The following is a 15,964-nucleotide window of genomic DNA, read 5'->3' on the forward strand; positions in this document are numbered from 1 at the left end:
CCTCCTTCTTCCTCTTTCTCTTCTTCCTAGTCCTCTTTGTCCTCTTCCTCTTCCTCCTCCCCCTCCTTCTCCTCCTTTTTTGTCTTTTTTTTTGGGGGGGGGCATACCTGGACTTAATCAGGACTTAATCCTGCCTCTGCTCAGAGAGATAACTCTCCAGCAGGCTGTGAAAACATATTGGGTTCTGGGAATCAAAAACAAGTTGGCTGTTTGCAAGGCAAGTACTCTAATCTCTGTACTACCTTACCAGTCCCTCCTTTATATTTGCTTCCATTGTGTACCTCCCCCAACTCTAACTCAACAGAGAGCACTAGAAACAGCATGGTGCATACCCTAGTCCATCATACATTTCTCTATACTCATATAATCATATCCCACCACAAACCTGGGGAATCATTTCATTTCAACAGTGAGATCATTTGTGTGTGTACTTTTGATTGTTTTACTAAACAATATTTAGATTCCCAGCAAAAATGCAAAGCAACACTTTTAGTAAAGAGATCTACTATGATTTTTCATAACTATATGGTTTATAAAAATGTTTTCTTGGAAGGAGAAGTCTTTATATAGACATAGATATATAAATTATAAAATTAGAATTTGAAGTCAGAGTTGGAAAATTTTAATGTTGTCAATCATTTTATGCACTCTGTTTGATATTCTATTTATAATGTTTTAATGTATCAAAATATAATGGTTATGTTTAGTTTGTGTAATTACCATGCTATTGTACTAAGATTCTACATTATATATTATATGTGAAATAATTCCTTAAGGCTTCCTGGCATCATAATTAGTACTGATTTAGTACACTTTTAGTCTTTAAGTCTGTTTATAATTAATCCTTACAATCCACTAGAAGAGCTACTATCTTTGTTTAATGTGAAGTCTGAAACATACGGAGATTAATTGACTTTTATCTGACCATAAGTATAATGAGAGTTAGAGTGAGAACATGAATTAGAAATCCTTGGCTTCCAACTCCATGCTCCATTAGTATTGAGTCATCCTGTCCCTCCCTCCATTCCTCAAGCCCTCCCTTTCTTCCTTCCCTTCCTTCATTCTTTCCTTCCTTCTTCCTTCCTATATGGACCAGAGAAACAGTACAGTGGGTAAGGTGCCAAGAATAAACACCTTTTAACAGTGTCCATTATCAAAACATGGGTATTACATAAATTATTATCATTCAGAACCTTTATATTGTATAATTCATTTCTGTTTGGCTCTTGGCCACACCCAGTGCTGTTCAGAGCTTAACTTGGGCTCTGTGTTTAGGGGTCACCCTGGTGCTTACAAGACCAACCATACATACTGTTGGACATTCAAACAGTGTAACCTGTATGAAAGGCAAGTACTTTAAGACTGGTATTGGAGCAATAGCACAACAGGTAGGGTGTTTGCCTTGCATGTGGCTGACCTGGGTTCGATTTCTCCATCCTTATCGAAGAGCCTGGCAAGCTACCGAGAGTATCCTGCCCGCATGGCAGAGCCTGGCAGCTACCCATGGCGTATTCGATATGCCAAAAACAGTAACAAATCTCACAATGGAGACGTTGCTGGTGCCCTCTCGAGCAAATTGATGAATGGGCAATAGTGCTACAGTGCTACTCTCTCTTGATTAAGATTTAAAATGTTTTATATTGAATAAATATGTCCTCTTTGTTATAAAATGTATGAATTTTCCTGAATTATAAATGTTGCAAGTTATCTTCAAAATTAGGAAGAATAAATTAGTATTAATAAAGAGTGATTTTAAGTAGGTGAAATATAACTTTTACAAGACAAATATTTTCCTTTGAAAATTTTGTTTATAAATATACATGAATTAATTTTTAAATGAGTAAGATATTGACATAAAATATATATTAAAATTAGTGGACAAAATATACCTATAGTTCTGATATTTATATTATAGGTTTCAATATTTGAAAGGATTGTCAAATAGAATTTCTGAGCACATTCTAGCTAGAATAATATAATCTGTAATCTGCAAAACAAACTAAATTCAGTAATTTCCTCCTTGTTTTAGACACTGAATTTATATGTCAGTTAATGATATTGGTAGTTTTCACTGACTACTAAAGTAAAAAATGAATACATCTAAGTGCAGAGAGTTTATACTTTTTCTCAAATTCACACTTTCTCAAAAAGTGTAGAAAGGTAAAAGGCTTTTATTTCTCTTCTTGATCTGTATTTCTTCATAGGAAATCTAAATTTATGATGTTTCTTTAAAATTAAAGAGAACAAATTATTATATTTTATTCTATACCAATGGATGATATAAAACTTTCACATTTAAAGTAACTTTTCAATTTAAAGTATCAATTTGTATTAATAAATTTAACGTATGTATTAATAAATTCTATAGTGGTTTTGGCACAATGAGGCATATTATAATTCTTTGCTAATGGACTATATACTTTAATATTTATGCAACTATATAATATCTATGTAAATATAACTATAGCAGTGAGGAATAGAAAGGAGAAGTAAAAAGAAAAGAGTATGAATACAATAAGGGTAATGAAATATGTAATTTGGGAGAGATTGCTCATTGGAAGCATTTTTAAATGAAGAAAAAATGGAGAGAAATGGAGAGATTAAGAGTTTATCAACTAGATTTATCTTTCTAGATTCTTATATGCAGTAACCTAAATGTATGAAAAATTTAGATTTCCAACTATTTCTATTTATATAATCTATTTTACATATTATCCATACGATATCTGTCACTGTCACTGTCATCCCATTGCTCATCGATTTGTTCGAGTGGGCACCAGTAACGTCTCTCATTGAGAGACTTATTGTTACTGTTTTTGGCATATCCAATACGAATGGGTACCTTGCCAGGCTCTGCTGCTCAGGCTTGATACTCTCAGTAGCTTGCCGGGCTCTCAGAGGGGCGGAGCAATCAAACTTGGGTCAGCCTCGTGAAAGGCGAACGCCCAACAGCTGTGCTATCGCTCCAGCCCCTATACAATATCTATGTATTTATATTATTTAAATATAGATGCATTATTATATTTCACATATAGAGAAATATAAATATCATATAATAATTATATACTATACAACTTACCAGATATTACTGATTATTAATTATATTTATTATAATATATAATTACACCATATTAATTATAATATATATTATATTATAATGGGCTGGAGTGATAGCACAGCAGTAGGGCATTCGCCTTTCATGCGGCTGACCCATGTTTGATTCCTCTGCTCCTCTCGGAGAGCCCGGCAAACTACTGAGAGTATTGCGCCCGCATGGAAAAGCCTGGCAAGCTACCTGTGGCGTATTGGATATGCCAAAAACAGTAACAATAAGTCTTACAATGAGAGCAGTTACTGGTACCCACTCAAACAAATCGATAAGCAATGGGGTGACAGTGACAGTAATTATTACATAATAAATAATTACATATAATACCTATATTATGGGGCTGGAGCTAAAGCACAGTGGTTGGGCGTTAGCCTTTCACGCAGCCGACCCGAGTTTGATTCCTCCTCCCCTCTCAGAGAGCCTGGCAAGCTACCGAGAGTATCGAACCCGCGTGGCAGAGCCTGGCAAGCTACCCATTCGTATTGGATATGCCAAAAACAGTAACAATAAGTCTCTCAATGAGAGACATTACTGGTGCCCGCTTGAACATTTCAATGAGCAACGGGATGACAGTGACACTGACCTATATTATATATTATGCATATGTATAATATTACTAATTATAGTGAGTATCTCGCCCGCACAGTAGAGACTGGCAAGCTACCCGTGGTGTATTCGATATGCCAAAACAGTAACAAAAAATCTCAAAATGGAGACATTACTTGTGCCCGCTTGAGCAAATCGATGAGCAATGGGATGACAGTGACAGTGACAGATAAATTTTTTTTTTTTGCTTTTTGGGTCACACCTGGTGATGCACAGGGGTTCCTCCTGGCTCTGAACTCAGAAATCACCCCTGGTGGTGCTCAGGGGACCATATGGCATGCTGGGAATCGAACCCAGGTCGGCTGCGAGCAAGGCAAATGCCCTTCCCAGTGTACTATTGCTCTAGCCCAGTGACAGATAACTTTAAACTAATTTCCAATGGATATGTTTTATACTGCTCTCTTTAGGTTAGACTAAATTTTTATTTCACTGTTCCAAATTTTAGAAACAATAACATTTAACAATATAATCTAAAACTGTGAGTTGATGGAGTTGTCTATTAGTATATTGTGAAATATCACTAGCGTACGTCATTAGTACAATATCTTGTATCTTCTACTTAAATTGACATATTAAGGCAAATTAAGAAATTATAGCATAGTTACAAACTATAGATTACTCAGAGATGTAAGACTTATGAGGTTAGGCAAAAGAAAAAGATTTTAAATGAAAATAAATAAATAAATATTATCAACATGCTCAACACACACACACACACACACACACACACACACACACACACCATAGTGTTGTAGGAAGCTCCGAATAAGACCTACTTTCTCATAGTACTTGATCTCGTAGTCCAGTATGGCTCCACTGGAAAAAGCAGGTGCTTGCCATGATAGGGCAATGCTATTTTGGGATGCCCAGTCCTTCCTTACCATACCTATTAGGGAAGGTGCTGTAAGGAAAGAAAATAACTAAGAATTAATTGGCAGATTCATTCTTCATTATCCTCCCTTCATTATATATATATATATATATATATATTTTTTTTTTACCAAGGAAAAATAAATTTTGTTGAAGTGATAATCAGTTGCTGGTGCCTGAATAATAAGATACCCTTACTACTCTATTCAATCCAAATAAAGTATAAAAATATACGTAGAAACAATAGTATGAAACATAGAAAAACTCAATCCAAAAATGAGGACTAGACTCAATACTTTTTTCTTTATTCTAGTATAATTTTCCTTAAACAGACTTTGGTTTTGGTCTAGGACTTGAAATAAAACACACTATACTCCTATGTTATATCAGACTTACTTACTATTAAAAATCTGTGATTTCAAAGAAAGTTTTAGACTTTAATTTCTTCTTAAGAAGAAGCACTTATAAAGTCTTATTATGCTATAGAAAGTTCTATCCAAAGCTAACTAGTTGATAAATCTTACAACAACTTTGAATTATTTATCTTACACGATTTGTGGTGACATTCAAATAACTTAGAAATATTTAACTTCTAATGCTTATTTTCAGATTCTCGTCTTTTTATCTTACATAACATGGTTTTAGCAACTTAAGTCTAAGTAAACTTACTACATTTAAAAAATATGATGCTATATATGCATATATATCATGGACTAACAAAAACTCTTAACAATTCTTGTTTTTAAAACAATAGTTTCAATGCAATTTAAAACACATGAAAAAAGAGAAATTATGTGTGCACTTTCTATTTTTTTAAATTAATCTCAAAGATATAATGCACAAATATAAAATTGTTTGTTTGTAAAACAAATCACTAGTCTTCTTTGTAAAACCTAAAAACAATGTCAATTTACATCAGTTCCTTAGGATTTGCTAAAACCTTATGCTACATCCAAGGGGAACTATCAAGTTGTAAAAAAGAATTGTGACAATGTATTAATATTAAACAAAGCTATTTCATTGTATGTTTTAAGAGAAAAAGTGAAGGTGGAGAAAATGTAAAAAAGGGATATCAGGATAAAGCAAAAAGCAAAAACTAAAAAAGTAACCTTGGGTCCTTTTATAATGTGGGAAAAAATAGGAAACACAACATCAGGTTAGAAGCTACAATACTGCATTAGATTTAGAAGCTAGACTACAAATACAAGATTTACTCCCAAATACAAGAAATGGTTTAAATAATTAGCAAACAAATATTAAGAACATCTTTGAAAATTAAGAGAAATTAAGAGAAATAAGAGGGCTCTGAGAGATAGGCACATGCCTTGCATGCAGCCAGCTAGGTTTGTACCCTAGCACTACGTCTTCCTGTGAGCAATAACATCACTGGGTGTGGACCTCGAGGGCCCAGCGCCATTCAGGTTGCTAGGTTATCTTCAGTACCGCCAGGGCCACGCAGCACCACATTGGTCTATAGCACTGAAGCACTGACCCGCTGGCAGAGAATCAGAAGGGGCCATAAGACCTCTTCAACTGAAAGTCCTTAGAGTGACTTTTAAGCACTGTGACTTGTCATACAAAAAGACATATTTTAAGGACTTGAAAAAAGGTGTATGATTTATTACTAACTGTTTTTACTAACTGTGTGGGTGGTAGTATTGACTATTAGCATGTTTTGGGGTTACATTGTAATTTCTACTCTTATGAATTAGAAATGTATTACAGAGAGGGATAAAAAAAAATAAGTGATAGTGTCACTGTTACTAAAAACTACAATTACGCCCATTCTGGAGAAAAAGGAGATAAATGAAGGTTGAGTAAAAGCCATTTAGTAGTAAACACAAATCAGAAAAATCATTGTAATCTCATGATATCTTTCCAATTCATTTTTGGATTTCTATTCAAATTTACCAATTGCAGGTAAAATATTTTATTATTTTTTTTTAAATTTTTTATTGAGTCACCATGTGGAAAGTTACAAAGTTTTCAGGTTTAAATCTCAGTTATACAATGCTCGAATACCCATCCCTTCACCAGTGCTCATATTCCACCACCAAGAATCCCAGTATAGCTCCACCCCACCCCCTCACACCCCAAACCCCCCCACGCCCCTAGTCCCCCCACCCTAAGCCCCCCCGCCTGTGTAACTAATAAATTTCACTTTACTTTCATTTTAATTGCATACAATATTTCAACAAAACTCACTATTATTGTTTGGAGAGTCTCTCCCCTAAAGTCAGACCTGCTGAAAAGGAAGCATTAGATAATTTGTTTTCCATTGCTGAGGATGAAGAGGTATGAGGTCGAGTGACCACACTTTGCGGCTTCTCAGTTTGGGGTTTCTGTAATTTAGTATTTTAGTAACTAAGTCCAGAGAGATATCTGCCAGAAGTTGCATCGTTGCCAACTTGTACTTCTTAGTTACATTATATTCCACATATGAGTGCAATCTTTCTATGTCTGTCTCTTTCTTTCTGACTCATTTCACTCAACATGATACTTTCCATGTTGATCCACTTATATGCAAATTTCATGACTTCATGTTTCCTGACAGCTACATAGTATTCCATTGTGTAAATATACCAGAGTTTCTTTAGCCAATCATCTGTTTTCGGGCACTCTGTTTTTTTCCATATTGTGGCTATTGTGAACAGAGCGGCAATGAACATGGAAATGCAGATGTCATCTCTACTATACCTTTTTGCCTCTCCGGGATATATTCCCAGGAGTGGTATTGCTGGGTCAAATGGGAGCTCAATTTCTAACTTTTTGAGAATCGTCCATATTGTTTTCCAAAAGGGCTGAACCAGTCGGCATTCCCACCAGCAGTGAAGGAGAGTCCCTTTCTCCCCACATCCACGCCAACACCGGTTGCTTTTGTTTTTGGGGATGTGGGCCAGTCTCTGTGGTGTGAGATGATATCTCATTGTTGTTTTGATCTGCATCTCCCTGATGATTAGTGATGTGGAACATTTTCTCATGTGCCTCTTAGCCATTCGGATTTCTTCTTTGGAAAAGTTTCTGTTCATTTCATCAGCCCATTTTTTGATCGGGTTGGCAGTTTTCTTCTTGTGGAGTTCAACCAGTGCATTGTATATCCTTGTTATCAACCCTTTATCGGATGGGTACTGCATAAATATCCTTTCCCGTTCTGTAGATTGTCTTTGTATTTTGGTCACTGTTTCTTTTGAGTTGCAGAAGCTTCTTAGTTTGAGATAGTCCCATTTATTTATCTTTGTTTTCACTAGCTTAGCCAGTGGCGTGTCAGCTTTGAAGATATCTTTGGCTTCAATGTCGTGGAGGGTTTTGCCGACCTTGTCTTCAATGTACCTTAGGGATTCTGGTCTGATGTTGAGGTCTTTAATCCATTTTGATCTGATTTTTGTACAAGGTGATAGATGGAGGTCTAAACCCATTTTTTTGCATGTAGCCGTCCAGTTTTGCCAGCACAATTTATTAAACATGCTTTCCTTGCTCCACTTCACATTTCTTGCTCCCTTATCAAAGATTAGATGATCATATATTTGGGGGTGTATGTCAGAGTATTCAACCCTGTTCCATTGGTCTGCCGCTCTGCCTTTGTTCCAGTACCATGCTGTTTTAATGACTACCGCTTTGTAGTAGAGTTGGAAGTTGGGGAGGTTGATTCCTCCCATTTTCTTTTTCCCAAGAATTGCTTTAGCTATTCGTGGGGGCTTATTATTCCATATGAATTTCAGGAGTCCTTGCTCCATTTCTTTGAAGAATGTCAAGGGTATCCCTATAGGGATCACATTGAATTTGTACAATGCTTTGGGGAGAATTGCCATTTTGACAATATTAATTCTTCCAATCCATGAGCAGGGGATGTCTTTCCATTTCCTCGTGTCCTCTTTTATTTCCTGAAGTAGTGTTTTATAGTTTTCATTATACAAGTCCTTTACCTCCTTTGTTAAGCTGATTCCGAGGTATTTGATTTTTTGAGGCGCAATTGTGAACGGGATTGCTTTTCTCAGGTCACTTTCTTCTCTCTCATTATTTGCATATAGGAAAGCCATGGACTTTTGGGTATTGATTCTATAGCCTGCAACTTTACTGTACGAGTCTATTGTTTCTAGGAGTTTCTTGGTAGAGGTTTTAGGGTTCTCTAAGTATAGTATCATATCATCTGCGAATAGTGAGAGCTTGATTTCTTCCTTTCCTACCTGAATGCCCTTAATGTCTTTTTCTTGCCTAATCGCTATTGCAAGTACTTCCAGTACTATATTGAACAGAAGTGGAGAGAGTGGGCATTCCTGTCTCGTCCCTGTTCTCAGAGGGAAGGCTCTTAGTTTTTCCCCATTGAGGACAATGCTTGCCATAGGCTTGTGATAAATGGCTTTGACTATATTGAGGAAGGTCCCTTCTATACCCATTTTGGCTAGTGTTTTCATCATAAACGGATGCTGGATCTTATCAAATGCTTTCTCTGCATCTATTGATATGATTATATGATTTTTATCTTTTCTTTTGTTGATATGGTGGATTATGTTGATTGATTTCCGGATGTTAAACCATCCTTGCATCCCCGGGATGAATCCCACTTGGTCGTGGTGTATGATCTTTTTGATGAGTTGTTGAATTCTATTTGCTAATATTTTGTTGAGAATTTTTGCATCTGTGTTCATCAGGGATATTGGCCTGTAGTTTTCTTTTTTTGTGGTGTCTTTGTTTGCTTTTGGTATTAGGGAGATATGAGCCTCATAGAAACTGTTAGGGAGGGTTTCTGTTTCTTCAATTTCCTGGAAGAGCTTGAGAAGGACTGGCAAAAGGTCCTCTTTAAATGTTTGGAAGAACTCACTAGTGAATCCGTCCGGACCTGGGCTTTTGTTTTTGGGAAGACTTTTGATTACCATTTCAATTTCCTTGATGTTAATTGGACTATTCAGGTATTCCAGGTCTTCTTGGTTCAGCCTTGGGAGATTATAGGAGTCGAGGAATTTATCCATTTCTTCTAGGTTATCTTGTTTCGTGGCATATAGATTTTCAAAGTAGTCTCTGATGATCTTTTGAATTTCATTGGTTTCTGTTGTGATGTCTCCCTTTTCATTTCTGATTCGGCTTATAAGGGTTCTCTCTCTCTCTTTCTTTGTGAGTCTTGCTAGTGGTTTATCAATCTTGTTTATTTTCTCGAAGAACCAGCTCTTGGTTTCATTGATCTTCCGGATTGTCTTTTGGGTTTCCATGTCATTAATTTCAGCTCTAAGTTTTATTATCTCTTTCCTTCTGCCTGGTTTTGGCTCCTTTTGTTGGTCCTTTTCTAAGGTCTTGAGCTGTGAAGTCAAGTTATTTATATGGGCCCTTTCTTCCTTCCTGAGATATGCTTGCAGAGCTATAAATTTTCCCCTTAAAACGGCTTTAGCTGCGTCCCACAGGTTCTGGTAGCTCGTATCTTCATTCTCATTTGTTTCTAGGTACCTTTTGATTTCTTCCTTGATTTCCTTCCTGACCCACTCATTGTGCAATATCGAGCTATTTAATTTCCAGGTGTTTGATTTGGTTTTCTGCATCTGTCCACAATTAAGTTTTATCTTCAGTGCATCATGGTCTGAAAAGATAGCTGGTACAATGTCTATCTTGTTGATTCTGTTGAGGTATGTTGTGTGGCCCAGCGCATGGTCTATTCTGGAAAATGTTCCATGTGCACTGGAAAAGAATGTGTATTCCTTTTTTTGGGGATATAAAGCCCTGTATAGATCTATTAGCCCTCTCTCTTCTATTTCTTCCTTCAAAGCCAGTATTTCCTTGGTGAGTTTTAATCTTCTAGATCTGTCCAGAGGAGACAGTGCGGTGTTGAAGTCTCCAACTACTATTGTGTTGCTCGAGATGTCCTTCTCGAGGTCTCTTAGCAGCTGTTGTAGGTATTTAGCTGGTCCCTCATTGGGTGCGTAGACATTTAGGAGTGTGATTTCTTCCTGATGTACACATCCCTTGATTAATAAAAAGTGTCCTTCACTATCCCTTCTAATCTTTTTCAACCTGAAGTCTATGTTGTCCGATACTAGTAAAGCCACCCCAGCTTTCTTGAGGGAGTTGTTTGCTTGCAGGATTGTTTTCCATCCTTTGACTTTGAGTCTGTGTTTGTTCTGGCTATTCAGATGTGTTTCTTGCAGGCAACAGAATGTTGGGTTGAGTCTCTGAATCCATTTTGCCAGTCTGTGTCTCTTAATTGGTGAATTCAGACCACTGACATTAAGGGATGTGGAGAGCCTCCATGGAACCGTGCTTCGTGAACACCTGTTTCTTGTTGGTTGCACCGTGCTTCGTGAACAACACCTGATGGGGAATCAGGATGTCTTGTCACGCTCACAAGTTATGGCTGGTTTATCAGCTGCAGACACTTGAGGGCAAACAGGCAGGGAGAAGTATATAAGGGGGGAAGTCACCTGGCTGGTCGGTTCTCCCTCATGCGTCCCCTTTTCCTCCTTACTCCACGTCCCCGTTCCTGATTTTTTCTCTAACGCATGAGAAAGTTCCTGAATAAATCGCAGCCAAAAGGATCTCCGAGTTGCGTGTTTCTTCGCTGGACGAAGCGGCGCGCGACAGCTGGTGGCCCGTACGGGGAACCCGACCTCCAGTACCCCCCCGGTAGATTCAGAACTTGCTGCGATTTATTCAGGACTAAGGTTCACGAGAAATCGTGACGATCCGGTTCCTGTGGTAAGTCAGGACGAGAAGTCGCGACGATGAGGTTCCTGTGGTAAGTCAGGACTAAGGTTCACGAGAAGTCATGACGATCAAGTTCCTGTGGTGAGTCAGGACAATGGTATCCATGGATGTGTATGTTTCGTTTGTTGGTTGGATGTTTGTTTGTCTTTCCCTTTGTCTTTTCATTTTTGCTTTCTATGATTACTTTAAGGATCAGAAGTGCGATAAGGCCGTACGATCAGGACAAGTAGTGTTAGAAGACACAAAGAAGGACAGAGGCAGCCGTCATGGCATTGTAGCCTCTGAGCCAGAGGAGGGTTCGGACGTGGAAAGCGAGGCCTCTAGGGGAACCCCGCTGATGGAGGGACGCGCCCCAAAAAAGAAAGGAAGGCCCCAAGAACCATCCATGACCCGTCCGGCTCTTTATCCCTCGCTACGTCAATTTCAGCAGGGACGGGCTAACGGGGATTCTGACCCCCCTATTGAAGAGGAAGCTGCGATACATGATAGTGACCGATACTTACCGCTAAAGGGCTCTAAGGATGATCCGCCCCCTTACTTTAACAAAGCGGAAGGCGGACTTTCTTTTGCAAAACCCGGGCTCTGGGCAGAAGTTAGGCGAGAGCTACAGTTAACTTACCCAGTTTTTGAAGATAATAATCAACAGCGATATCATGAGCCCCTAGATTTTAAAATAATTAAGACCTTGGCAGAATCAGTAAAGACTTATGGAGCCAACGCCGCATTTACTATAACTCAAATAGAAGGTTTATTCAGATACTGTATGACCCCAAATGATTGGCAACAGGTGGCTAGAGCGGTGTTGACTCCTGGACAATACTTGGACTGGTGCACCTTCTTAATGGAATTCGCAAATGAGCAAGCAGCAACCAATCTAGCCCAAGGAGGGGCACGAGCAGTCTAGGATAGGGACATGTTATTAGGACTTGGCAGATTCGCCAATCAGCAGACCGGGTACCCCCCAGAAGTTTATACGCAGGTGAACCAAATAGGATTGAAAGCGTGGAAAGCTCTACCCAACAGAGGGGAAGTCCGAGGCAACCTTACTAAAATAGTTCAAGGGCCCCTGGAACCGTTTTCCGAATTTGTTGCCCGTGTAGTCGAGGCTGCCGGAAAAATCTTTGGAGATCCGGACACTGCGATGCCTCTCATAAAGCAGTTGGTATTTGAACAATGCACTGCTGAGTGTCGCAAGGCTATCGCCCCCTATAAGAGTCTGGGACTGGAGTATTGGATGAAAATATGCCAAGAAATAGGGGGTCCCCTAACCGCCACAGGCTTAGCTTCGGCTGTCATGGATATTACCAAGAAAGTTACGGGACTCGCTATAACCTGCTATACGTGTGGAAGGACAGGGCACCTGAGGAGACAGTGTCCTGTCAATAACCAAGTTGTAGGACCACTTACACACGCTTAATGATTTCCAACGTTTGTTGGGAGACATTAATTGGATAAGGGGATACCTTAAATTACCTAACTATGACTTAAAACCTTTATTCAATATGCTTCAAGGTGATCCTTCTCTTTCTTCCCCACGGACTATCACACCCGAAGCTAGAGAAGCCCTTTGCAAAATTGAGCAAGCTCTTACTGCTGCTGGCAATACACGCGTGCAGCCTGAGTTTCCTATTTTACTTTGTGTGCTTCCAACATATGGGCAACCTACTGCAGTCCTATGGCAGGAGGGACCCCTTCTGTGGATTCATCCTAGGGTCTCTCCGGCAAAAGCCGTGGAATTATACCCTGCAGCTGTAGCCCGTTTGGCTATGATTGGTATTCAGGACTGCTTGCAATACTTTGGAAAACTTCCAGATACTCTTATTACCCCCTATAATTCCACTCAAATAGTTTCTTGGTGTAACTTACATGATGATTGGGCGATTCTCCGATTTTCTTTTCCCAATGTTATTGATAATCATTATCCCAAACATCCACTAATGACCTTCTTTAAAACCCATCCGGTAATTTTCCCCAAAGTCACCTCTTATGTACCCCTTCGGGATGTTCCAAACATTTATACTGATGGTTCAAGTACAGGCTGGGGGGCTTATATGATAGAGGGTCAAGATCCTATTCGTATGCAATTTCCAACTATGTCTCCTCAAGTTGTGGAACTCCGCATTGTCTTGACAGTGTTTGAGCATTGCCCCTTTGCTTTCAATTTGATCTCTGATTCGCGATACGTTGTAAATGCTCTCTGCTCACTTGAGGTGGCAGGACCAATAAAGGCCTCCAGCTCGATAGCCTCCTTGTTATCTGCTTTACAGCAAATTCTTTGGACCCGTGAAAAACCATTTTTTGTCACACATATCCGCTCTCATACAGGCCTTCCGGGTCCCTTAGCAGAAGGCAATGCTTGTGTTGATGCACTCACTAGACCATCTTGTTTTGTTATTCAGTCTCCTTTACAATTAGCAAAAAATTTTCATGACCGTTTCCATGTTTCTTCTTGGACCCTTCAACATAGATTTCAAATACCTCGAGCCGAAGCTCGGGCAATTGTTTTACATTGTCCACACTGTGTCCCTTTTCTTCCTGCCCCCTCCATGGGCATAAACCCTCGTGGTCTTGTGCCTTTACGCATTTGGCAAATGGATGTTACACATTTCTCGGAATTCGGCAGGCTCAAATATCTCCATGTATCTGTGGACACGTGCTCCGGTATCATTCATGCCACTCCCCTTCCTGGAGAGCGGTCCACAAATGTTATCTCTCATTGCCTTGAAGCATGGGCAGCCTGGGGCATCCCAGCCCAACTGTAAACAGATAATGGTCCGGCATACACCTCTGCTAAATTCACCGCATTTTGTGCCCAGATGGGAGTCTCTTTATCTCACGGCCTCCCGTATAACCCACAAGGACAGGGCATCGTTGAGCGTGCTCATTCCACCCTTAAAGCATGCCTAATAAAACAAAAAGGGGGAGTTGGCCTGGGACGGCCCCCTCGAGAAAGAATCTCTATTGCACTTTTTACTTTAAATTTTTTGATCATTGATGATAAGGGCACCTCCTCTGCAGACAGGCATTCTTCAAAGATTCCTGTGTGCCAAGGATATGTTAAATGGAAAGATATCCTTTCTGGTGAATGGCACGGCCCGGACCCCGTATTAACCTGGGCCAGAGGTTCTGTTTGTGTTTTTCCACAGGACAGGGCAGAACCAGTGTGGATTCCTGAACGTCTGACACGAAAGACCGCACCTCCAGTAGACCAAGAGGTGGAAACTGGTGCTCCTGCTCAGCCTGGTTCCTGTGATGATACGAGCTGAAGAAGCAGCTTTTTGGGCCATTGCTACAACTTGGCCTGCTCTAATCCCTTCCGTTCCCACCTTAATATAGACCTGAGTAGAAGTCCCCTCTATTTTATCAAAGAGTGGGTGGAGGTGGGAGTAGTACTATCCTTATTGCTTCTCACTGCTTTGGTTTTTGCCTGGTGTCTATATAATATGCAGCAAGTACAACTATTTACAAGGGCGTGATATTTGCAGGTATCCCGGCCCTGGAGGCACAGCAATCCCCCAAGCTTTGGCTTGCAACTTTGAATCAATAATCTCGCTGAGAACAATCAAGTCTAGCTGGATGTAGCAAAGGTATTGTGCAGCTGAGAACCCTTAACTGCAGGGGACCTCCTGTAGTTGAGGAGTTTGAAAGGGTGCATTATACCCACCTGACCCTTGGACCAACCTAAGACAGGGACCTACAAGCGAGAGGGCTCCCAATGACGGGTAAGGCCAAGGGGGCCGAGGTCGCTACACAGACTTGCTGTTCTAAAACAAAAAGGGGGAACTGTGGAGAGCCTCCATGGAACCGTGCTTCGTGAACACCTGTTTCTTGTTGGTTGCACCGTGCTTCGTGAACAACACCTGATGGGGAATCAGGATGTCTTGTCACGCTCACAAGTTATGGCTGGTTTATCAGCTGCAGACACTTGAGGGCAAACAGGCAGGGAGAAGTATATAAGGGGGGAAGTCACCTGGCTGGTCGGTTCTCCCTCATGCGTCCCCTTTTCCTCCTTACTCCACGTCCCCGTTCCTGATTTTTTCTCTAACGCATGAGAAAGTTCCTGAATAAATCGCAGCCAAAAGGATCTCCGAGTTGCGTGTTTCTTCGCTGGACGAAGCGGCGCGCGACAAAGGGAGATTATTGTTATGGGATTTTGTGCCATCTTTGTGCAAGGGTTTGTTGTGCTTGTAGGGGTTGTTTTTGTCTTACAATAGCCCCTTTAGTGCTTCTTTTAGGTTTGGTTTTGAGTCTATGAAGTTCCTGAGCTGTTGTTTATCCCCAAAGTAGTGTATGATTCCTTCTAGTTTGAATGAGAGTTTAGCCGGATAAAGTATTCTTGGTGAAGCGTTGATTTCATTGAGTTTTTTCACTATATCCCACCATTGCCTTCAAGCTTGGAGGGTTTCCTCTGATAGATCTGCTGTGAGCCTAAGGGGTTCTCCTTTGTATGTGATTTCCTTCTTGGACCTTGCTGCTTGGAGTATTGTGTCTCTCTGGAAGACGTCCATCATTGTAACTATGATATGTCTTGGGGTTTTTCTGTTAGGATCTCTTTTAGCTGGCACTCTTCGGGCGCCTTGAATCTGGATGCCCGCATTGTCCAGCTGTGGGAAGTTTTCCGCAATGATTTGTTTGACTGTGTCTTTTTTGTTGGGGTTGGTTCCCTGTGTTTCTGGTAGTCCAATGATTCTA

General features: G+C 40.0%; 1 protein-coding gene across 1 annotated transcript in view; it reads right to left on the minus strand.

Annotated features, from left to right (window-relative positions):
• Positions 1-15,964, minus strand: part of EPHA6 (EPH receptor A6) — a 970,410-nt gene that overhangs the window by 384,145 nt on the left and 570,301 nt on the right. Inside the window, 1 exon segment of the mRNA XM_055129205.1 lies at positions 4,492-4,616. Coding sequence (XP_054985180.1) covers positions 4,492-4,616 — 125 coding nt within the window.

This window comes from Sorex araneus, chromosome 2, assembly GCF_027595985.1.
Source record: "Sorex araneus isolate mSorAra2 chromosome 2, mSorAra2.pri, whole genome shotgun sequence".
Taxonomy (NCBI): Eukaryota; Metazoa; Chordata; class Mammalia; order Eulipotyphla; family Soricidae; genus Sorex; species Sorex araneus.